This window comes from Capricornis sumatraensis, chromosome 6, assembly GCF_032405125.1.
Source record: "Capricornis sumatraensis isolate serow.1 chromosome 6, serow.2, whole genome shotgun sequence".
Lineage (NCBI taxonomy): Eukaryota > Metazoa > Chordata > Mammalia > Artiodactyla > Bovidae > Capricornis > Capricornis sumatraensis.
In genome coordinates, this window is record NC_091074.1 from 31,189,321 (window position 1) to 31,213,880 (window position 24,560).

Below are 24,560 nucleotides of genomic sequence, written 5' to 3' on the forward strand. Positions count from 1 at the left end.
TTTTGAAACTTCTGGAGCTCTCCTTTCACTTGTGCTCTCTTCCAGTGATTTCCACTCAGAGAAACTTTGAAGCCAGAAACCATCACAGAACAGAGCTCCTGTGTTGGAGGCAGTGAAGATAGAGTGCAAGGGAGTGGATTGTTCAGTAAAGCAGGACCGAGGAGAAGGCGGGAGGAAGAGTAACAGGTGTCAGGCTCAGCCACTCAGCACCACATGTTCGCAGCTTCCCTGGAGGAGGGGAGTCCTCCCCCCACATGCTGACACCAACCATTCTCTGTTGATTGGGTATAAACTAGTTATACTTGTGACTTCAGGACTACTCATCTACCTCCGTTTCAGAGACTCCTTTCTACCTGTTTCTTTTGGGTGGAGGGGGCTGCACTCCACAGCTTGCAGGATCTTAGTTCCCTAACCAGGTATCCATGGCACCTGAGCATCTCACACTGGAAGCATGCAGTCCATTCCACTGGACTGCCAGGGATCCAGAAATTCTACCTTTTGACAATCATTTCCTGAAAAATGATACGACTATTCTGTAGTATAAATGGACACATGTTATTCCACAATAGGTTTATGTAGACCAAATAATTATTTGGTTCTTCACAATGAAAACAGTAATTACTTTCATAAGAAATTAATAAATAAAACAAATTAGAAGATTAAGGAAATGAACATATTTTCTAAATTTTATTACAATGCAGAAAAACATTTTTACATGAAAATATAGATATGATGAGATAAAATAAATACATAAATAAACATAAATAACATCAGGGCAATCATCCCTTATGGACTGATCCCTGTGCAGTTGAATACTTTTTATATCTACTTGCTTATTGCTACTGAGAAAGTACTATTGATTGAATTCAGGAAACATGGTGGCTAAAACAGAAATCAGAGTCTTCTGAAATGACTTCAGGGGAGCGTACAAGGGTGATGTGGCATCTTAGTCACTGAGAGTCATATCAAGATGAGTTTAGGCCTCCATCCATCATTCTTAACCTTTCGTGCAAGCTGGCTGATGAAGACAAGGATCTCATGATTTCCACTCTGACGGTTTCCCAGGCGCAATCACTGTATCCCTTCTCCTTCAGGTAGACACGGATGCCCTGGAAGTACCTCTTCACGGCCAGGGTGGGGCCCGTCCTTCCCAGGGCAGAGTCTTCCTCTCCCGTCACCTGCCCCAGGCAGGTGTCCAGGTGGTCCAGCTGCTGATGGAGTCCAGTGCGGAGCTGCTCCAGGAGGGTGGTGTCCCAGGCAGCAGAGGAGCGCTCTGTGTGGAAGAGGTTGAAGCTCTGCTGGAGCATCTCATGGAGCACAGAGATGGCCTGGGCCTCCTGCAGCTGGCCGCCCTCCACCATCTCCTGGGGGAAAGCGAAGTCTTTTCTGTCCTGCAGACAGAAGCGAGGGGAGATTCTCCTCATTTCGCCCAGGAGTCTGATGTTCTTCCTGCCAACCAGCACGTGGTTCTGAGACAGGTCACAGCCCAGGGATCCTCCCGGGCCATAGCTGACCAGCACCAGGGCCATCAGTAGAGAGAGCACGAAGGCCATAGGGAAGATGTGGCTGCTGCTGGGCTGGCTGAGACGGCGTCTGGTGGAACCTTGAGGTAGGTTCTCTGATGCCATGCTTTCTAAGCGAGGCCATTAAATAGAGAACATCGTAATTTTCATTTTCTCATTGTTTTAATACACTTTCACTTCCTTTTTTGATTTTCATTTATGTATTCACAATATGATCATAGAAAGTGTCATCAGTTTAAAGTATTAATTTTACCTATTTCCCAATAATTTCAAATGTACCCATCCGATTGTATATGTCAATTAAATGAGAATGTTTTTATTATTCATCACTTTTATTTACACTGTTCAGCATTTTCTGCTCAGAGTTTCAGAGCTGGAGGAAGGACATTCAGTGATGGTGTCTCTCACTGGAAACTTATGTCACAGAATCTAGTGAGTTTCAGTCATTCATTCAGGCCGTTGCTTCCACTGGGCATCTCTGTTCCTCTGTCTCTTTCTTCCTGTGAGAACGAAGGACGGTGAGAACCAGGCTACTCCTTCAGGTAATACTATAGTATTGAATGAAAGGTTATTTAGAAAATAATCTGTTAATGAAATGGTATTTTTAACAGTAATATCGGAATGTTTTTTACTTGTTTAGGAGCCTAATCCTCAAGAAGGTTTCCAAACCTCTCAATGTACTTTAAACGTTCCCTGAGGAGCTTCCCTGGTGGCTCAATGGTGAGGAGTCCACCTGCCAACAGGACCCCATGCGGTCCTAGAGGATGCGCGTGCTGCAGGACAGTGAGCCCGGGGACACAGCTCCTGCCCTGTGCTCTAGACCCCGGGCCCTCACCACCAAAGCCAAGTGCACTGGAGCCTGAGCTCCCCAACAAGAGAGGCTCCCACAGTGAGAAGCCTGTGCCCCACAACTAGAGAGGACCCACATCTGACACAACTAGAGAGAAGTCCGTGCGGCAGTGAAGACACAGCACAGTGAGAAATGAATAAATGAATAAAATTATTTCAAAAGTCCCTCTGACTTTACATATAGCTACTGAGTGCGGTCTGTCCCAACTGGAAAGAAGAGAAAGATGATTGATCCATCAATGTCCTGAAGATTGCCTACATTAAATACATGAATTTCCACAAAGATCTTTGTTACTTTGAGAAATTGTATTCTTCCAGTGTTCACTTTACTAACATATGTCCTGCGAGGAAAGCTCTGTCCCCCTGTTGCTAAATGTATTAAATGTATTAAAAGCCCTGCACGTGGGATAACCTAGGTGCACGGTCAGAGGAGCCCCTGGTCCCACCATTGCTCACTGTGGGGCGGGGTTCCCTCTATTTACTGTGTTTCTCTGGGAGGCTGGACAGTCTGGACCCACAGTGCTTGGCAGGCAGAGCAGGTGAAGTCACAGGAGAGTGTCTGACAGAGCTAGAACTTTCACTCAGGTTCTGCTTTTGGTTGGTGGTTTGCAGTCGTAAGGGGAAATCGACAACCAGAAACCGGAATAGAGAAGGACACAGCTGTATGAATGGAGAGGACGCCTTCATGCAGAGTGAATGAGGAGAGCACGCTGGGGATTTCTACACTGGGGGGAAGTGCTGAGGATTACGGTGCATCCTCCTAGAAGTCAAGGGAAGGCACTCCTTTGAATGAAGTATCCAAAGTGTAGTGATGGTATGTGTGTTTAATATATATAAATAAGCTTGAGAAACCCTTTTACTTCCTTAGAGTCACATTTTTCATGGCAGCTACTGGTTCTGCATGGCCTCTCTTAGCTGTGTCTGCAGTCCCCAGCCTGCCTTGTTCTTCTTGCCTTCATTTGAAGAGTTCAGGAAGACTCTTTTCTCAGGAATGGCCAAGTGTAGAAAACTTCCTCCCCCTTCCTCATCCTACTCCAGGATCCTAGACTCCACAGATGCAGATTGACCTCCCATGATGGATGTGCTGCTGCTGCTGCTAAGTCGCTTCAGTCGTGTCTGACTGTGTGCTACTCCATAGACGGCGGCCCACTAGTCTCCACCGTCACTGGGATTCTCCAGGCATGCACACTGGAGTGGGGTGCCATTTCTTTCTCCAATGCATGAAAATGAAAAGTGAAAGTGAAGCCACTCAGTCGTGTCCAACTCTTAGCGACCCATGGACTGCAGCCTACCAGGCTCCCGCATTGCTGGGATTCTCCAGGCAAGAGTACTGGAGTGGGGTCACCAGTGCCTTCCCCGCATGATGTATGTGGTTCTCCACTAACCCTTGAAGGCACTCTGGTTCTCACAGGCCCCAGGCAGGCCCCTGAGTCCATGACCTGGGCTTTTCTCCACCCATCTCCCTCCCTCCTCTAGTCTGTGTCTCAAGAATCACATTCGATCCCCCCTCAAGTTGTCCATTGTTCCTTCTATGACCCAGGGTGGGCAACCCCGTTCCCTCTTCATTAAGAATTCAGTACAGGCTTATCTTGTAGGATCAGGCTTTGGGTCAGGTTTTATTCAAAGATGTGTGCAAGCCCATTTGTTTTTTTCGAATTACTTTTATTTTATCTACTGAAAAACAAGAGTAGTCTTGTACAAAATATAGTACAAAGCAAGTATCTTATGAATGATAAAGATTTAAATTCTATGAACAGCCTAAATATTTCCAATAATTTAAAGAAATAAATAAATGTTACAACTTTTTAAGATATGGAAAATGGATTCTTAAATCTGTTTTAAACAGTTATAGTAACAAAACCTTTAACATATATTTAAATAATCCCATACATTAGCTATTACTTATATTTCATCTGACACAAAAATAGAGTTAAAGGTTGCACTTTGAGTCTTAGAAAATAGCCATTTAGTTGACCAGATGAACTGTTTTCAGATTCAACGCCTTCTTTATTTCCTGAGTTTTCTGATGAGCTTGTTGTCAAAGACCAAGCACCTTCTGATTTCCACGCTGACAACCTCCCAGGCACAGCGGCTATATTCTTTCTCTTTGAGATACACACTGATTCGCTGGAAGTAACCCTTCACAGCCAATCTGGAGTTCTCACTCCCTAGAGGTGACTGTTCCAGTGTCTTTCCCTCCCTCCGACACGCGTCCAGGTCCTCCAGCTGCTGATCAAGTCCCACGAGGAATCTGTCCAGGAGGCTCTCATTTCGACCTGCAGAAGAGCCCGTGGTGCTGAAGAGCTGGAAGGTCTGCTGGAGCAACTCGTGCACAACAGCTGTGGCTTCTGTCTTCTCAAGCCTGGTCCCGTGCGCCAGGGTCTGAGGAAATCTGAAGTCAGTTCTGTCCCTCAGACAGGACACAATGGGCACTCTCTCCATCTGACTCCAACGTCGGGGCTTTCCAGATTGCCGTGGCTGGCAGGCAGCTCACAGCCCAGGGAGCATGTGGGGCTGGAGCAGAGCATCACCAGGGCCAGCAGCACAGAGACGGCGGGGGGTGGGGGGGGGTGGGGGGGGAGGGAGCATTGGGATGCTGGGGGCTTGCAGGACCGCCTGCAGGGGAGGGGAGATCTAGGCAAGTTCTGAGGGCTTGAGGTGATGGGTGGCTCTTAAAGAGTGAGTCGAGAAACTTTCATTGTCTGGGTTTTTCCACATTTCCCCTTTCCTTTCTTTTTCTACTCTTTGTAATGAAATCAATAAAAGTGCTAATTTTTGCCATGAGTGCCTAGGTGGGGGACATCAAATCATGCATGCCACTGTGGTTGACAGCTACACAGCCGTATATTATGCTTTTCACACCTCCTTTGTTGCTCCTCGGAGAAGAGCCTGATCAAAGTCAGAGAAGGGACAAATATTCATACAATTGTGGCTTTTCCAGGTCACCAAGAAATGTTCAGTATGAAAAGAGCTTATGAGAGAAGCTTTGGGTTTTTCTCATTTTTCCCTCATTTACACTTTTCTCCCTTCTTTAAAAAATTTTGGTTCTCTATGTACCTTTATGATGTCACCTGAGTAGGCCTTAAGCTCCCTGGAGACATTATAGGGAACAATATCACTGATATCATTTGTTAAAAATGAGTTATTTTGCAAGTAGAATCCACAAGGCACTTTTTAAGGTGCTGGTTGTCCTAAACACTTCATGTTTGCCTGTGTTTATTTCTCTTTCTCCTCTACCACTGCAATATTTCAGAGGATACTTTGCTTCAGTCTCTGTGTGATCGTGCAGATAATCTCATCTCCTTAGATATTTCACGGGGAAGTGATAATCTACCATACACTCAGGGATACTGAGGTTGCAATTACATTTCTCCTTGTAATGCATGTCTTTACCAATTCTGTAAGGTACAGATAATTTTTAATAATATTAATGAGAGAAATTTTTGCATGCAGCCTCTCAACAAAGTGTTTTTAATAAACATGAATTAATCTTCACAGCTTTCCTATGAGATAATTACTATAATTATTGACATGTCTGCAAATACTGCTGCTACTGCTGCTAAGTCGCTTCAGTCGTGTCCGACTCAGTGCAACCCCATGGACGGCAGCCCACCAGGCTCCCCGATCCCTGGGATTTTCCAGGCAAGAGTACTGGAGTGGGTTGCCATTGCCTTCTCCAGTTTGCAAATAAGGAAACTGAAAACTCAGAGAGATTACTTAACTTGCTAACAGTCAGGATTAACTGTATAAGTGGTACTTGACCACTGTACTCTTCAGCCTCCACGTTATTCCTCATTAACCTTAGGCATTCTCCATAAGCTACATAACATACAGTTGTAATTAAGTAATCCCTCTAATTTTGTAACATTTGACTGCCCTGAGAGATTGTAAGCTCCCTAAAGGCAGTAATGGCACAAGTGGAGAACCTAGGAAGGTGTGTGTCCCTGGACAGAGGGGTCTCTGTCCCATTGTTGTTTGTCACTAAGCCATGTCTGACTCTCTTTGATACCATGGACTATAGCACACCAGGCTTCCGTGTCCTTCTCTATCTCTCAGAGTTTGTTAAAATACATGTTCATTGATTTGACCCAAAGTGATCGAATCATCTCATCCTCTGTTGATCCCTTCTCGTCCTGCCCTCAATCTTTCCCAGCATCAGGGTCTTTTCCAGTGAGTGGGCTCTTCCCATCAGGCGGCCGAATTATTGGAGCTTCAGCCCTGTCCCAGAAGTAGTTCTAAGAGAACTATCCACACCAAAGTTTGAGTAGACCTAGTATTAGAAGACTGTTTCAGAAAATGAGAATCTTCTGAAAACAAATATTGTAAGAGTAAATTTAAATGGCTTTTTTAACTTTCTGAATAGTTTCTCAAAATATATTCTCAGGTGGAAACAGACTGTCAGAGTTGTGGTTTAGTTGCCATAATCTGCCAGGTTCCTCTGTAGATCTCAAAAAAAACACCACTTGAAATACAGGATTGGAACTTACCAGGTGCAAAGGGAACTGTGTACTCAACTGTTGTCTAATGATTGCAATGTCCCAGGAATGAGCGAATGGCACTTTTGTGACATTGAGTAATAGGAATTGGAGAGGACAACCTTACTAAGTGTTCCTCTAAAATAGGAAGCACCTTGTCAGAGCAGACAGTTCGGTCCAGTGCATGAGACAGTGGACATGGGGCAAGATCCCTGGGTTGATGTCACAGCTCCAGCCTGCACTGCCTGTGTGACCTGCGGCACTACGGTTTCTCCTCTTAAATGGAACTGATCATCATAGAAGTCTCACTGGATTTTTCTGAAGATTGTAGGACGTAACGTACTTCTGACAATGCTTGGACATATAAGCTTTCAGTGTCTGTTAACTGTTTCCATGAGGCAGAAAATTCACACATCCATCTATGGAAACTGGATAGAATTTCCCTGAGATGACCTGCTTCCTTTCCCTTAATGCTCAGCTCACTGGTAAACATTATTACATCTAATCTCATCTCTGGTGAACAAGATGTGCTGTCCAAACACTACATCTAGTAGCTTCCAGGGAACAGCTGACCTCTCACACATGAATAGGGTGACTGTGCAGTCTCTACCCCAGTCTCTTTTCAGGGTGAGTTAATTCTATATCCTCAGAATCCAATAACCTCCACAAAGATGGAGAAATGTGAACAGACAAATAAAGATACAAATAAAGATAAATAAATAGATACTGGGAGTTAGCAGAGCGGTCCTCTACCCTTTTAGGTAACACTGTGCCTAAGAGCCTGCCACCCTCCTTGGCTCTGTCTGCAGCTGAACAGTGTCACATAAGCTGCTCTGAAATCTGTCGTCTGTAGAGCTCTGCATCCCTGTTTGTGTAGTTAAGTGACATTTTGTCATTTGGCAGAGATGTCACTGTAGTTTTTCAACTACATCATTTACATTCTCTTGACCTTTGTGCATTACTTCTTCATTCACTGCTTACTTTTACTTTCTAGGAATGTTGAATAAGTGGAAAGTTGGATCCCTTGAGAAATCATGGAGGAAATACATTAACTGTTCTATTCATGTCTGTTTTCTGTTCCTGTTTTTGCAATAAACCTCAAAATGGAAATAGAAAAGATTGTAGGAGCATTAGCACAGCTTTTACAAACTGAGATACAAATGACAAAGAAGAGGCAGCAGTATGAAAACTGCATAAAAGTACCTAAGAAAAAGTGGGTTCCCTGACGTGGCGGGACAATGGCCTGGGCTAAGAAGGCACATTCTAACCACTTGAACACTTGGACAGGAGCAGTGGTTACACTTGATTTTATTAATTTGAACTTAGACGAGCATCAGGATTTAAGATGGAAGTGTTGTAGTCCCAAATTTTATTTAAATGTTCTAATTGTTGAAACATTTCTTTTGTATTTAGAATATTTCATTTTGTGTATCACAGTTCAGATTGTATGCATGGAAAACAAAACAGAGAGGATTCTTTGGAATCAATATGCCAATCTCAATAAATAAATTTTCCATTATAATAGCAATTTCAAAAATTCAAATTTTGAAAATCTTCAGCCCTCATGTAAAACAGAATCTCTATAACATCTATTGTTTCCCTGACCTAAATTAACCACCTTTTTAGGGAAACAATTTGAGGCACAGCTAAACCAGACCCCCCATAAAAATACATATACATATATAGTTGCATCAACATTCAAAAACCAAAGATCATGGCACACAGTCCCATCACTACATGGCAAATAGATGGGGAAGAAGTGGCAACACTGTCAGATTTCATTTTCTTGGGGTCCAAAATTACCATGGATGGTGACTGTAGCCACAAAATTAAAAGACTCTCTTGGAAGAAATTATATGAGAAACCTAGACAGTGTGTTAAAAAGCAGAGATACCATGTTGCCAACAAAGGTCCATCTAGTCAAGGCTATGGTTTTTCCAGTGGTCATGTATGGATGTGATTTGGATCAAAAAGAAAGTGAGTGCCGAAGAATTGATGTTTTTGAATTGTGGTACTGAGGAAGAGTCTTGAGAGTCCCTTGGACTGCAGGGAGATCAAACCAGTCACTCCTAAAGGACATCAACCCTGAATACGCATTGAAAGGACTGATGCTGAAGCTGAAGCTCTAATACTTTGGCCACCTTCTGAGAAGAAACCGACCCTTTGAAAATGACCCTGATGCTGTGGAAGATTGAGGGCAGGAGGAGAAGGGAGCAACAGAGGATGAGATGGTTGCTTGGCATCACTGACTCAATGGATATGAGTTTGAGCAAACTTGGGAGATAGTGAAGTACGGGGATGCCTGGCATGCTACAGTTCACAGGGTCACAGACAGTCGGATACAACTAAGCGACTGAACAAAAACACATACACATATATAAATACACACACTTGTACAATATATATTAAATAAGTATATACATATGTGTTGGTACTTTAACATAAAAGGGTGAACAGCAAATGTTTATTGAATTGCTGTCTTATCCTGTATTATTTATTTTGGCTGCACCATAAATGTTACCTCATCAGCAGGATAACAGCAAGACTAATTCAGTGACTGTTAGTGGTATTAATAGACTAAGCAGAGTAATGTGTCAAATCCTTTATATACTGTTCCATCAATTGCGATTAAATTTATCGCTTAACTCTTTGTGGATACAAAAACTTATTTTTGTTTTTTTGTCCTCGCACACAGCATGTGTGAGTTGTTTTTTGAAGATCATTATTAGGAAGACTGTCTTCAGCTTCCCATTTGCAATATGTAGAGGATCAGGATGAGGCTCTTGGGCCTGGACCCAAATGGAAGACTCACTCATCACCTTTTCTTCAGACATCCTCACCCAGTTGCAAGGAACTGCCTGATTATTCTTTTCTTGTCTCCCTCAGGTAGTAAGGAAACAGCCTGTAATGTGTCTACACTGTGGATATTTCTCTGCAGGCAATGCCTTCAGGATTCAGCTTGGAAGTTTCTTTCAAACAGCTGATGATACTGTGAACTATGACAGGCATTCTTGTCATTCTCCCCAAAGCTGAACTTGGAGAGAAAGCATTTGGTTCAGATTGTATTTTAAGGAAGTGTGTGCAAGCAAGAACAATCCTTGTTCCCCTCGACCCCTACCAGAACTTCATTTGAACAAATAGTACAAACGTGAAACCTGGCCTCATGCCCTGTCAAGTACAAACTAGCACGTTCCATTGCCACTTGCCACCTACCTACAAGGATTAAATCATGTGCTCTTGCAGCTGCTGATTTTCAACACCCCTGGAAAGGAATCTCGGGTGGAAAGCAGAAGTGAGGGAGGCTGTGTGCAGGGAAAACTGGCAGAACAAGTCTTCAGAAGGTGAGCTATTTTCAGGAGCCCATTTTAACTCAATTGTTCTTCTATCTCCTCATACCTAGAAAAGCATGGAAACCCTTCATGGTGACGACTGCTTCTTGTAACTCCAAGAAACCTTCACGACACTGGCAGAAAACGTCCACAAAAAATCGGCACATGATTGCATGTATTGCCTCTTCACCAAAATCACATATATCCCTCTGTGTGTCTTTGGAACAGCTTCTCAGAACTATCTGAGGTGCTGTCTCCTGGGCTGCAGTCCTCATTTTGCTCCCCAAACACTGAACTTTCAACTTTCGTGTTGCGCATTTTTGAAAGTCAGCACCCTGAACTTATCTCTTCATCCATTCATCACCCAACAGTTTCCCAACTTGCTTGCAGTGAGATTCCCATGAGGATAAATCCAGGCCATGGAACGCGAGAGGAAGGGCTCTCACCGTGCATAGTCCTGGCGCTTGGAAGCATCCCCTGTGAGCCACCAGACTTCATGTCTTTACTGCCGCGTGTACTAGATCCAGGTACCACAGACAAACTTGGAGTCACATATTGATGATGGAGAAAGCCACAGAACAGAAGGTACCCATGTCCCTGAATCACCCTTTGAATGCGAGCAAACCAGAAGATTCACCTGATCTGGAAGGCCTGCATTGTGTTCTTCAGAGAAGGAAAGATAAGTTTCTATGATGATGAAAATCCACACAGTTTATTCTTTATCTCTATAGCACCTAGACTTAACTGAAAAAGATATTGAAGAACAGAGGATCCTGGACACCTGTCCATGGAAAGAAACTCTGGACTCTGAGTATAGAAAATACCAGCCCCACAGACATCAAGAGATCTTTTAAATGATGATCAAAAGATCTTTATACAAGAAAAGACATTCTGTTCTGCTGTCCACACCTGCTTCTGAAAAATCATGATTTTCATTTCCGTTTTCAGTGCCTGAGAAAGTACCAGCTGCAATTGCTTTGGAACAGGAAGCAAACAATAATGGAATTCATTAACAAGTGATACAAATATAAACACCCTTATCGTTGCCATTTCTTTCAGGATTCGTACATGAGGGAAAGGCACTTTTCATTTCCACTCTGACAGCCTCTCAGGCAAAGTGGCTGTATTCCAGCTCCTGAGGTAGAGATGGATGCCCTGGAAATACTCCCGGGCAGCACAGACTGTCTCCTTCCATCGGCTCCAGTTGTTTCAGGCTCTGATCCTGGCTGCAGGGTAGCACGGCTGTCCTCCGTGGTGAAGAGTTGAAAGCTCTGCTGGAGCATCAGATAGTGGTTGCAGGGGCCCTGAGTCGTCTGCACTTTAATGATCATCTCTCTTTTCCGAGGAAATCTGAAGTCGGCTTTGTCCTTTATGCGCGACTGAGAGCGGATCCTTTGCATCTATTTCAGGAGTTTGAAGATTTCCCTGTGTTTCTGGCGGTGGATCCCAGGTTCCTTCCAGCGAAGAGAGCAAGCAGGGATGCAGCAGCTCCTTCCACCAGCAAGTGGATGTGGGCCATAGAGAATGTCAGTGCTTCTGCAGACGGCCGGCAGGGGGCGCGCGAGCACCGCGAAAGGATGAGTAAGAGCGCTGAGATGGACCCGCAGACCGCCTGCTTCTTCAGGCGACCGCGAGAGCGCGCATGCTGTGGTTCGATCGTTTTGGCTTTTGAATCGCAGTCTTGGGAGAGTTTGCAGCTGACGCTCGTGTGGCTGCTGGAGAGACAGGACGCAAAGGTTCCACAGAGCTTTTAATAGGAGCACTGATTCAAGGGTGCGCATATCATTAGTTCTTTTGTGGGAAAGGCCTGGTTTCCGCTGTCCTGAGTAGGGAGAGAGAATATTGCATTTTCGGAAAGATCCCCTGAGTAGTGGCCTTTCTTCCACATGTCAGCTCGAACTGGCCATTTTTGAGGAAAGGAACCCCCAAGGTGGGGTTTCTGAGTGAGATGAGGCTGATTTTACAGATTGGGGCTCACTTCCGGCGAATGGAACCCACAGCTCAGAGAAAGGGACCCGCAGCGGTGGTGGGATTATTGGCGATGCGAGGATGGACAGCGCTGTGCCCTAAAGTGAACCTAGAGGGTGAGCAAGACACTACTGGCCGCCGGCTCATATGGGCCGTTGCTGACCTAGTGAAACATGGTATCCGGGAGGAGACAACCAGCTGTGCCGCGTTGATGGGGGGTGGGGGGAGCGCGGCGAACACGCTGGAATCCCGCGTTGGCTGTGGAAGGATGGGAGGGGGTCGTGCACCAGGTGAAACACGGGGGAGTGGGCGTTGCGCACACGGAGCGCGGCGGCTCAGAGACTATTCGCTGTGGGACCTGCTGGGGCGTCGCTCACACGGTCGAATCCCGCGGTGGCTAGGAGGGAGAGCCATCGGCACTAATGGGAACACAGTGGCCGCGATGAGACTATTGGCTTTACCACGATTGGGGGGCGGGGTGGGGGCAGGGATGGAGGGTCGAATCCCGCGGTGGAGCCGAGACTATGTGCTGTGGGACTATGGGAGGGAGTTCGGAACAAAATGAAACACAGTGGCCGCAGTGACAGTATCGGCTACGGGGCGATACCCGGCAGTGGCGATGAGCCTATTTGCTATGGGACAGTGTCAAGAGTTGAGGTCAAATTTAAACCCGGCGGTGGGGATGAGGCCTTGGGTGATCTGAGTATGGGACAGCTTTGAGGAAAAGTGAAACACCGCGGTGGAGATGGATTCTTGGCGATGGGAAGGCAGGACAGCGATGTGGTGCACAAAGGGGAAACCGGAGGCGGCCGTGAGCCTATAGGCGATGGGACCACGGGCGGACGTTGGGCATAAAGGGGAAAGTGGTGGTGGCTCTGAGAAGAGTGGACGGCGTTGCGGACAAAGTGAAAGCCAGCATCGGCGATGAGACATTTGTCTACGGGGACTATGCGAGGGCGTTGGTCACTTAGGGGAGCCTGGCGCTGGCCAGGAGACTATTCCCTATGGCACGATGGGAGGGCGTTATGGACAAAGTGAAACGGCGGTGGGATGAGACCTTGGGCGATGTCCTTGGAGTCGAAGTGAAACACCGCTTTGCCGATGAGCCTATAGGCGCTGGGACCATGGGAGTTCGTTGGGCAAAAAGGGGAAGTCGGCGGTGGCAAGGAGTCTTGCTTTTCAGAGGATACATAGCAGTTGCGGACAAAATGAAAGCCAGCACGGGCGTTGAGACAGACAGCTTTGAGGCCATTGGCTTTGGGACGATGCCTATAGGCGATGAGACCTTGTCAGAACATCGCAGACTATTGGCTGTGGGGGGATGGGAGGGCGTTTCTCACACAGGGGAGCCCTGCTTGGCTCTGAGACGAGGAGTCCGCCTTGCGGACAAAGTGAAACCTGACGGTGGCGGAAAACTGCTGGTGGTGGGACGATTGGACAGCTTTGAGACACAGTTAAACCCTGCGGAGCGACGAGGCCACGGACGACGGATGGGTGTGGTCCACACAGGGGAACCTGGAAGTGGCGACGAGACCATTCGCTGAGGCAAGATGGAAAGGCGTTGGGCACACAATGAAACACGGTGGCAGCGCTGAGGCTTTTGGCTTCGAGTTGACGGGACGGCTTCGCGGACAAAGTGAAAGCGAGCATAGGTTTTGAGACAATCGGCTTGGGGCGGTGGCACCGCGGTGTGGACAGAGTTAAACCCGGCGGTGGGGGTGAGACTGTGAGAGATGGGACGATGGGAGGACCTTGAGCACAAAGCGGAGCCAGGGGGAGTCAGTGAGGCTATAGGCTTAGAGCCATTTTGGACAACCTGAGAAACAGCCAAGGCGATGAGACTGGCTATGGGTCCCTGGGAGTGCGTTGCAGCCAGAGGAGAAGTCAGCGGTGGCCAGGAGACAAATAAGCATGGGACGGTTTGGGGGACTTTCTGGGGATGAGAAGGAACGCGGCCACCACCTGGGTCAGGGACCAAAGAAGTGTGCGCCCCTGGAATGCTCTGGAATTTTCAGGGTCTCTCATGGATTCGGGGTTGAAGTGGGGGAGTAAGTCTTGAATAGCTGAAAACTAGGAATATTTGAAAAAGCAGAGCACTTTATTTGTTTGGATTAATTTTATATTGAATTATATACTTATTTTAAAAGAAATATCTCACGTTTCCAATTTTATTATAAATTTATAGAAGGCATTTTAACTATTAAGCATAGAATATTAAAATATATTTTGTATATAACAGTACATTTTATTAAACTTTATTTAAACTATATTTTCTGTGTACTAAAACAAGTATTTAATATCGTTTTACTTTTCTATCTTTTACGGATATAAATTTAATATTTCCAAGATCACTTTTCACTTATTTTTAATTGAGTGAATTACCATCTTTGACAATTTCTAATGACCCTCAAGACAGTCTTAAGTAATTTTCGACTCATGTTCCTGAAACCTCTTTCTGAGGACTGCGTTGTTGGAAATAAGGGTTGGAGTATACAAGCAACTGAGGACATTTAGAAGGTCAGAATTTTTCATTTACTTTAGTAAGAATTTTATAAATTAATTGGAATTTGCCCAAAATTTATTGGTTTAAAGAAGGCTTACTTTGTAAGACTCTCAAATGTAAGGTGGTGTATATTTTACCCCAATTCGAAAAAAAAAAAAGAGAGGAAAAAACACCCACATCATATAGACGGGCCCTCTGGCCTGAGCTGTTTGGTACATTTAAAGAAGTGAACAAGACAAGCGCAGGTAGACTGTGTGGATACATGGAGAGCATGCACATAACTTGGACATTCCACAGGGCTGCCATGTATTTTAAATTCCTCAAAGGCAGGGGCCAGAAACTCGACTACTCTGCAGGCTTGTTTGGCAATGAATGTCTCCAAGGTGCTCTGCAATTTTTAATATGTATTGTCACAAAAATCAAATTGACATTGAAACTGCAACATTGACTTTTGTTTCATAAATAATTTATTTCTCATATAAAAGTTTAAATAAATAAATAATGCATAGATCAATTTAAAAACAACTTAGTCTTTAACTGTCCATTGAAATCAGTGCCTTGCATGTCAGTTACTTCAAGAGCCTCTGCTGCTGAAGAGTCTCACCTCAAAGTCACATTGTCCCTTCCCAGAGCCACAGGTGGGAGATGTTCAGTCCCGGAGGTAACCTGTTAGGCTCTTCAGGAAAGAAAAGTTCCTGAGCAATTGCACTTGCACGACTGCCCAGGCACACCTGTTGTGCTCCTTGGACTTGAGGTACTGCCCGAGGTTGAAGTAGTATTTCTGCAGGTGAAGATCGGTCGTGTCTCCCATAGTGGAGGTTTGCTTCTGCATTATTTCCTTCTGGATTGGCTCCAGACGATTCATCTGCCCATAGAGTTCCTCAAGGAGGTGCTCAATGATGGCGTCAGACCAGCCAGTGCTGGAGAAGTCTCTGGTGAGAATATGGAAGATCTGCTGGAGCATCTCATACATGACCAATACGGCATCTTCCTTCCGGAACTGCTGTGCTTGCTTCATCTCCTCAGGCATCTGGAAGTCCATCCTGAACTCGAGGCAATGTTGAGGAGTTGAAGGTAACTGCCACAGGAGGTTCTGACACACCTCAAGGCTCCGCCCTTGTTGGAATCGAAGCAGGCTGTAGCTCCTGCAAAGAGCTGTGGTGGAGAGACACAGCAGGAGAACCATCTGGAGGAGGCACCGGTAGGTCATGGTGAAATCAGGCCCAGGGCTGCCTGTTCTGCTAGTAGGTGCTGAAGCTGAGTCTTCGAGAGTTTGCAGAGTGAATGTCCTTCCTCCTTGAGTGTGGGCTACTTATACAGGATGCCCCTCCATTCTTTCTATTTGAGAGGAATTTCCCACTTTCAGGTCTCCCTTTTACGTTTCTTGTGTCATTTAAATTAGTCTTTGCGTCTAAAACTCTTTTTCTTTAAGCTCCTTGCTATTTTAATTTATATATACCATGGGGAAAAAAGATATAGAACCTGAGAATTTCTAATGTATTTTAAAGTTTCAATGAATTGCTGAAGAAAAATATAAGCCAAATATTTGAACTAGTTTATTATACGATTCCTTCATTCTGAAAAGATTTTTCCTTTTTTTTTCATATTATGAGATTTGTGGAAAGGGGGCCTTGTTTGTAAGAATTTTCTTTTCCATAAGAATTAAGTTTAATTCTCAAATCTGCTATTACCTAACAATAATTTTTGCAGTTTATGATTTTTAAAAAGATACCTATTTTTTCCTTTCTAAAAGAGAATAATGTTAAATTAAGTTGATGAACAATAAATACATGATATATCAATGATTTAAATATAATACATGCAGTTTATAATTTTAAAAAAGACACCTATTTTTTTCTCTCTAAAATAAAGTGATGTTCCTAGAGGGATGGGAGAGGTTCCAGAGGGAGGGGAGATATGTATACCTGTGGCTGATTCATGTTGCTATATGGCAGAATCCAACACAATATTGTAAAGCAATTATCATTCAGTTAAAAATTAATATATTTAAATAAAAAGAAATAATAATGCATATGAAAAACAAAATAGAATGTTGTTAAACTAAGTTGTTCTGAATTGTTTTGGAGGCCTTAGCCATAAGGAGCAAGACATCACATAACGTTATCAACCTTGATGTTTTCCAGTTACTAAGTTGGGTCTGACTTTTTGCGACCCCATGGAATGCAGAATGCCAGGCTTCCCTGTCCTTCAGTACCTCCTGGAGTTTGTTCAAACTCTATCACTTCATGGTAAATAGATGGGGAAACAATGGAAACAGTGACAGACTTTTTTGCTTGGGCTCCAAAATCAGTGCAGATGGTGACTGCAGCTAGGAAATTTAAAGACCACTTCTTGGAATGTGCAATTTAAATTTTTCTGGAGGTCACATCAAAAGAGTAAAAAGAAAAAAATTAATTTTAACAGTATATTTTATTTAATAATATATCTATAAGTTATCATTTCAACATAAACCAATACAATATTAGTAGTGAGGTAGTTACATTCTTCTTTTTCATAGTGCCTTCAAAATAGAGTACACGCTGTTAGTCACAGTACAGCTCAGGCTGGACTAGTCAAGCGCTCAGCTGGCCACTTGGGGTTGTCGGCTCCATGGTGACCAACACAGCTCAAGATGGAGGGAGCAGTAGGAAAACAAGATCAATATTAAAAATCAACCACTTCTTTTTATATGAGCAATTAAAAGTTGGAAACTGACATTTAAAAATGATACCATTGACAATAACATAAAGTGTCTACTACTGAGAAACTGTCATAGCCAGAGGTGGCTAAGAAGACGTGGCAATTAAAGGTAACGGGGCATCCTAAGTGACATCACAGAGGAGAAAAAGAGCATTAGGTAAAAAACGAAGGAGACCTGGGAATTCCCCGGAGAGCTAGTGGGTGGGACTCCATGCTTTCAGGGCAGGAGGCCCGAGATCCACCCCTGGTCAGAGAACTAAGATCCCACAAGTCTCAGAACCAAAAATCAGAAACTCAATAAAAAGTTGCTACAACCAGAGTGTGTGTGGGAGGGGGCCGGGGGAGGGAGAGGCATTAGGAGTTCTTCCTAAAGTGTAGACTAGGTAATTTTTAATTAATCAGTTTATGACTGGACTGGCTCTTTGTGGCAGCAGGCGGGCTTTCTCCAGTTGGAGCAAGCGTGGGCTTCTCTCTGGCTGAGCTGCTTGGGCTTCTCCCTGCGGAGCTCTCTCCTGCTGCAGAGCACAGACTCCAGGGCCCAGCTCAGTAGTTGTGGGGCACAGGCGCAGGGGCCTCTCAGCACAGGTCATCCTCCCTGAGCGGGGCTGGGACCCAGGTCCCCTGCACTGGCAGGTGGGTTCTTAACCACTGGCCCACCAGGGAAGCCCTAGACTTTAATCCTTTTCAATGTAGCATTGACAGGCCCAATTACCTTCCCTTTTGGCCTCTAAAGACGTCTATAATTGAAATTTGATTCAAATTAAATGTCCAGAAACTAATGAATAATTGAAGCTTTCTCTGTTACATTGAGATTGTCTTTTTTTTTCATCTTGATCATCAATAAGGATTAAGCAACTTTCCCAACTAATTCTTCGGAGTGAGTGAAAGACATGTGAACATGTGATGAGGTGGTCAGCATCCGTGAGAAGGGAATACAGAGTCTACAATAGGAGACTGCCAAGGTCACCTCCTACTGAGACTCACACTGTCATTTAGTGAGCAAATATTTAGCAAATGTTTCTTAACCACTTCATAAACAAAAGAAGCAAATGCTGCCAATTTATTGGACTATTTTAAAAATTGTCTCAATACACTTTACTACTGGCTTGATTATATATTCTTCATGTTCTTTTTCAGGTTTTTTCCCCAACATATTTATTATTTACTGTTATTGCAAGAATGAATGAAAGTTTTTTCAGTACATTTCTAGTTTTTAATTGACTGGGTTTTCCTTCCATTTTCATACACAAACACATAACAAAATAATTTTGGTTTTCAATCTGGCTGACTTTACAAATGCTATAGCTAAATGTAATTGGTTGGATTCTCAAATTTTTAAATTAATGTATATTGTCTGCATATAGAAATTTTAAAGGATTGAAAATGTCAAAGGTGATGTTCATATAGAGCAACTGCTATTTGGTATATAAATTTGTACTTTAAAAACATTTTGTACCATAGTTGAAATATGCATAGCCTATGATCTAGTAACTCCAGCAATCACCCTGGGAAAAAAATCAAGTGGATATGCATCAGGATATGAGAAAAGAATATTTATACCAGCAGTATTAATAACAGTACTAAACACCAAATGACATAAAATCCCTTAAAATGGCATAAATAAATTAATTGTTGTCTATGCTTCTAATAGGGTTTTTAATAACAAGATGTAAGAAGCACAATAAATGCACAAACATAGTGGTGAGTAAGAGAAACTCAGTTCAAAAGAAAACAGAAACCGTTTGTATAAATGTATACAACACGTAAAAATAGGCCAACCTAAACTGGAGACATTTTGCTCAGCAACCTAGAGAGCTCCTGTGAAGCTTCAGGACCACGATGGAAAGTCTGTCTCCATGTTAGGGAAGAGCGTGTCTTCCCACCTTCCAGCTGCGGCCTCGCTCTCGCCCTCTCTCAGCACCTGAGGCTGACTGTGCTGGGGTTGCCCTGTGCTCACAGCCAACAGCTGGTGGGCCCAGAGCCCCTCCTCAGGCCTCCCACCTGGTGTGGAGAGGGACAGCATGCAGAGAGATCTAAGTGCTCCTGGTTGCAGTCTTCTCTGTTGCCTTTCTCACACCCTGGACATCTTGTCACAGGCCTTGCGTGATTTTTTCTAGCTGACTTCAGGATGCAGAGGAAACTAGGTACTTGGCTGAAGGCCTCTCTGCCTAGCTCTTCTAACTGCTCCAGAACATACCCAACCAGAAGATCCCACACTCTGCACCCCTGTCACTCTCAGAATGCTCCCATCAGAGGGTCGATGGCCCAGGAACAGGCAGGAGCAGCGCAGGCCTTGTTTTCACTGTTTCTTGCCAGGACCCGCTGCTGCTGGACACTCAGACTGGCCCTTCCAGAACATGCCCGTCTGCATCAAGCCTGCATTTACTTCAGATTCCAGGCCGTTCTCTGAGCTGGACTTTAATTCTCAGGATCACTATCACGAATGCAGTGAGTCAGGCTAACGCAAGGTTGAGAAATGGTTAAAAGGGACAACACATTGGCTGCAGCTGCTGAACAAGCCTTAGAGGCCCCCCTCTGCTGACACGTGAGCAAGTCCCACTGTGTGGGTTCTGGGTTAGTTTCCTGTCTCTGAGGCAGTTTCTGAATCTTCCTTAAAATGAAACAGCCCAAAACAAAGCCATCTACATACTCAAAACAACAAGTGCCTTGAGTTTTGTTACATCATCAGAGATTACATCATGAACCCCAGAAGGCAATAGCAAGGGAGTTGATGTAACAAGTGAAAAGGAAACAATGCAAGGTGCCAAAAGGGATTTCAGGATCCAGCCTGGGAATCCCCTCTGGCCTGGCCTCCTGGCTCAGCTGAGTGCTCAAAGCAGAGGATCCTCCTGACTGCCTGCCAGATGCCTGTCTTCCTGACTGATTCTCTGAGCTCCTAAAGTCCAGAAGAACCAAGAATCCATTGAGGGTGGGGTCGAGTCCTTGTAGACAGCTGGCCTGTGTGCCACACAGGAATGTTTCCGTCTACAACTCTAGGTATTGTTGCCACCTGCTTGGCCTCGTCATCCCAGTAAATGGCTATTTCTCCCCTCACTGTGTGGTGGTTGAGCTGCAGGAATGTGTCTCTGAACAGCTCTCTGGGAACTGCCTCATCTTCCTGACCACAGACCCAGAACCTCAGGAAATAATCTTCTAACCAGATTCAAATAAAACAGTTAATATGTAAGGAGCATTTGGGAAGTGTCTGGTACCATTCTGAGAATGTGCTATTAATTAAGGCAATTAATCTTAGCACACATCAAGATAAGCTTTTATGATTATCTTAGTTTTGCAGTTAAGACATAATGCAGCAATTTATACCTAGGCAATCTATTTTTATGTACTAATGAAGAAAAATCACAAACACCTTTTGAAAGAAAATATAAATAAATGAGAACCTGAAGTATATGAAAAATGGATATTAATATACATTAGTGATATACATTAGTTTGTCCATATGTATAGATTTATTAACTACATAAAAAATGTCTAGAAGGATACACATTAAATTGTTAACAGTATAGGATTCGGGTGCATCCTCCTAGAAGTCAAGGGTAGGCACTCCTTTGAATGAATTATTTAAAAGTTTAGCAATGACATGTGTGTTTAGTATATATAAATAAGCTTGAGAAACCCTTTTACTTCCTTAGAGTCACATTTATCATGGCAGCTACTGGTTCCACATGGCCTCTCTTAGCTGTCTCTGCAGTCCCCAGCCTGCCTTGTTCGTTGTGCCTCCATTTGAAGAGTTCAGGAAGACTCTTTTCTCAGGAATGGCCAAGTGTAGAAAACTTCCTCTCCCTTCCTCATCCTACTCCAGGATCCTAGACTCCACAGATGCAGATTGACCTCCCATGATGTATGTGCTGCTGCTGCTGCTGCTAAGTCGCTTCAGTCGTGTCCGACTGTGTGCTACTCCATAGATGGCAGCCCACCAGGCTCCCGCGTCGCTGGGATTCTCCAGGCACAAGTACTGGAGTGGGTCGCCAGTGCCTTCCTCGCATGATGTATGTGGTTCTCCACTAATCCCTGAAGGCGCTCTGGTTATTACAGGCCCCAGGCAGGCACCTGAGTCCATGACCTGGGCTTTTGTCCACACATCTCACTCCCACCTCTAGTCTGTGTCTCAAGAAACACACTCAATCCCCCTTCAAATTGTCCATTGTTCCTTCTATGACCCAGGGTGGGTAACCCCGTTCCCTCTTTATTAAGGTGAATTCAGTATAGGTTTATCTTATAGGATCAGGCTTTGAGTTAGGTTTTATTCAAAGGTGTGTGCAAGTCAAAATTTTTTTTTCAAGTTACTTTCATTTTCTCTACTGAAAAACAAGAGTAGTCTTGTACAAAATATAGTACAAAGCAGGTATCTTATGAATGATAAAGATTTAAACTCTATGAACAGCCTAAATATTTCTGATAATTAAATAAACAAATGTTACAACTTTTAAGATATGGAAAATGGATTCTTAAATCTGTTTTGAAAAGTTATGGTAACAAAACCTTTAACATACGTTTAAATAATCCCATATATTAGCTATTACTCGTATATCATCTGACACAAAAATAGAGTTAAAGGTTTCACTTCGAGTCTTAGAAAATAGCCATTTAGTTGACCAGATGAACTGTTTTCAGATTCAACGCCTTCTTTATTCCCTGAGTTTTCCGATGAGTTTGTTGGCAAAGACCAAGCACCTTCTGATTTCCACGCTGACAACCTCCCAGGCACAGCGGCTATATTCTTTCTCTTTGAGATACACACTGATTCACTGGAAGTAACTCTTCACAGCCAATCTGGAGTTCTCACTCCCTAGAGGTGACTGTTCTGGCATCCTTCCCTCCCTCAGGCACGTGTCCAGGTCCTCCAGCTGCTGATCAAGTCCCACGAGGAATCTGTCCAGGAGGTTCTCATCCCGACCTGCAGAAGAGCCCGTGGTGCTGAAGAGCTGGAAGGTCTGCTGGAGCAACTCGTGCACAACAGCTGTGGCTTCTGTCTTCTCAAGCCTGGTCCCGTGCACCAGGGTCTGAGGAAATCTGAAGTCAGTCCTGTCCCTCAGACAGGACACAATGGGCATTCTCTCCATCTGACTCCAGCGTGTGAAGCTTTCCAGATCGCCGTGGCTGGCAGGCAGCTCACAGCCCAGGGAGCACGTGGGGCTGGAGCAGAGCATCACCAGGGCCCACAGCACAGAGACGGGGAGGGCCACTGGGATGCTGGGGGCTTGCAGGACCGCCTGCAGGGGAGGTCTAGGCCAGTTCTGAGGGCTTGGGGTGATGGGTGGCTCTTAAAGAGTGAGTAGAGAAACTTTCATTTTCTGTTTTTTTCCACATTTTCCCCTTTCCTTTCTTTTTCTACTCTTTGTAATGAAATCAATGGACGTGCTAATTTTTGCCATGAGTGCCTAGGTAGGGGATATCAAATGTGTGCCGCTGTGGTTGATAGCTACACAGCCGTCTTGGGAGAAGAGTCTAATCAAAGTCAGAGAAGGGAGAAATATTCATACAGAAGGTGGCTTTTCCAGGTCACCAAGAAATGTTCAGTATGAAAATAGCTTATAAGAGAAGCTTTTGATTTTTCTCATTTTTTCCTCATTTTCCCTTTCCCCCTTCTTTAAAAAATTTCATTTGTATATGTACCTTTATGATATCACCTAAGTAGGCCTTAAGCTCCCTGGAGACATTATAGGGAAACAATATCACTGATATCATTTATTAAAAATGAGTTATTTTTCAACTATAATCCACAAGGTACTTTTTAAGGTGCTGGTTGTCCTAAAAAATTCATGTTTGCCTGTGTTTATTTCTCTTTCTCCTCTAGCACTACAGTATTTCACAGGATACTTTGCTTCAGTCATTGTGTGATAGTGCAAATAATCTCATCTCCTTAAATATTTCACCGGGAAGTGACAATCTACCATGCACTCAGGGATACTGAGGTTGCAATTACATTCAATCCTTGTAATGCATGTCTTTACCAATTCTGTAAGGTACAGATAATTTTTAATAATCTTAATGACAGAAATTTTTACATGCAGCCTCTCAGCAAAGTGTTTTTAATAAACATGAATTAATCTTCAGAGCTTCCCTATGAGATAATTACTATAATTATTGACATGTTTGCATATACTGCTGCTACTGCTGCTAAGTCGCTTCAGTCGTGTCCGACTCTGTGTGACCCCGTAGACAGCAGCCCACCAGGCTCCCCCGTCCCTGGGATTTTCCAAGCAAGAGTACTGGAGTGGGTTGCCATTGCCTTCTCCAGTTTGCAAATAAGGAAACTGAAAACTCAGAGAGATTACTTTACGTGCTAACAGGATTAACTGCATAAGTGGTACTTGACCACTATACTCTTCAGCCTCCACATTATTCTTCATTAACCTTAAGCATTCTCCTTTAGCTACATAACATACAGTTGTAATTAAGTAATCCCTCTAATTATGTAACATTTGACTGCCCTGAGAGATTGTAAGCTCCCTAAAGGCAGTAATGGCACAAGTGGAGCATCCAGGAAGGTGTCTGTCCCAGAGGAAGTGCACAGAGGGGTCTCTGTCCCATTGTCGTTCGTCACTAAGGCATGTCCAACTCTCTTTGATCCCATGGACTACAGCGCGCCAGGCTTCCTTGTCGTCTATCTCTCAGAGTTTGCTAAAATTCATGTTCATTGAGTTGATCCAATCCGATCAAATCATCTCATCCTCTGATGATCCCTTCTCGTCCTGTCCTCAATCTTTCCCAGCATCAGGGTCTTTTCCAGTGAGTGGGCTCTTCCCATCAGGCGGCCAAAGTATTGGAGCTTCAGCTCTGTCCCAGGAGTAGTTCTTAGAGAACTATCCACACCAAAGTTTGTAGTAGACCTAGTATTTGAAGACTGTTTCAGAAAATGAGAATCTTCTGAAAACAAAGATAGTAAAAGTAAATTTAAATGGATTTTTTACCTTTCTGGATAATTTCTCAAAATATTATCTGAGGTGGAAGCAGAGACTCTCAGAGTTGTTGTTTAGTTGCCATAGCTGGCCAGGCTCCTCTGTAGAGCTCAACAAAACAGGATTGGACGTTATCAGGTGCAAAGGGAACTGCGTACTCAGCCGTTGTCTAATGATTATATCGTCCCTGGAATGAGCAAATGGCACTTTTGTGACAATGAAGAATAGGAGCTGGAAAGGACGACCTTACTAAGTGTTCCTCTAAAATAGGAAGCACCTTGTCAGAGCAGACA

The 24,560-nt window shown here is 44.1% G+C and overlaps 2 protein-coding genes and 3 pseudogenes across 2 annotated transcripts; 1 reads left to right on the forward strand and 4 right to left on the reverse strand.

The window, feature by feature from the left end:
• Positions 1-24,560, forward strand: part of LOC138080681 (interferon beta-2-like) — a 96,774-nt pseudogene that overhangs the window by 69,335 nt on the left and 2,879 nt on the right.
• On the reverse strand, positions 966-1,553 carry LOC138080926 (interferon omega-1-like). The gene has a single exon (XM_068973817.1). It carries the CDS (start codon positions 1,551-1,553, stop codon positions 966-968), a length of 588 nt encoding a protein of 195 aa, XP_068829918.1.
• On the reverse strand, positions 4,380-10,343 carry LOC138081200 (interferon alpha-2-like; annotated as a pseudogene).
• On the reverse strand, positions 15,297-15,857 carry LOC138081422 (interferon beta-2-like). Its single transcript, XM_068974565.1, has one exon. The coding sequence runs from the start codon at positions 15,855-15,857 to the stop codon at positions 15,297-15,299; it is 561 nt and encodes a 186-aa protein (XP_068830666.1).
• LOC138081201 (interferon alpha-2-like) lies at positions 21,994-23,718 on the reverse strand (annotated as a pseudogene).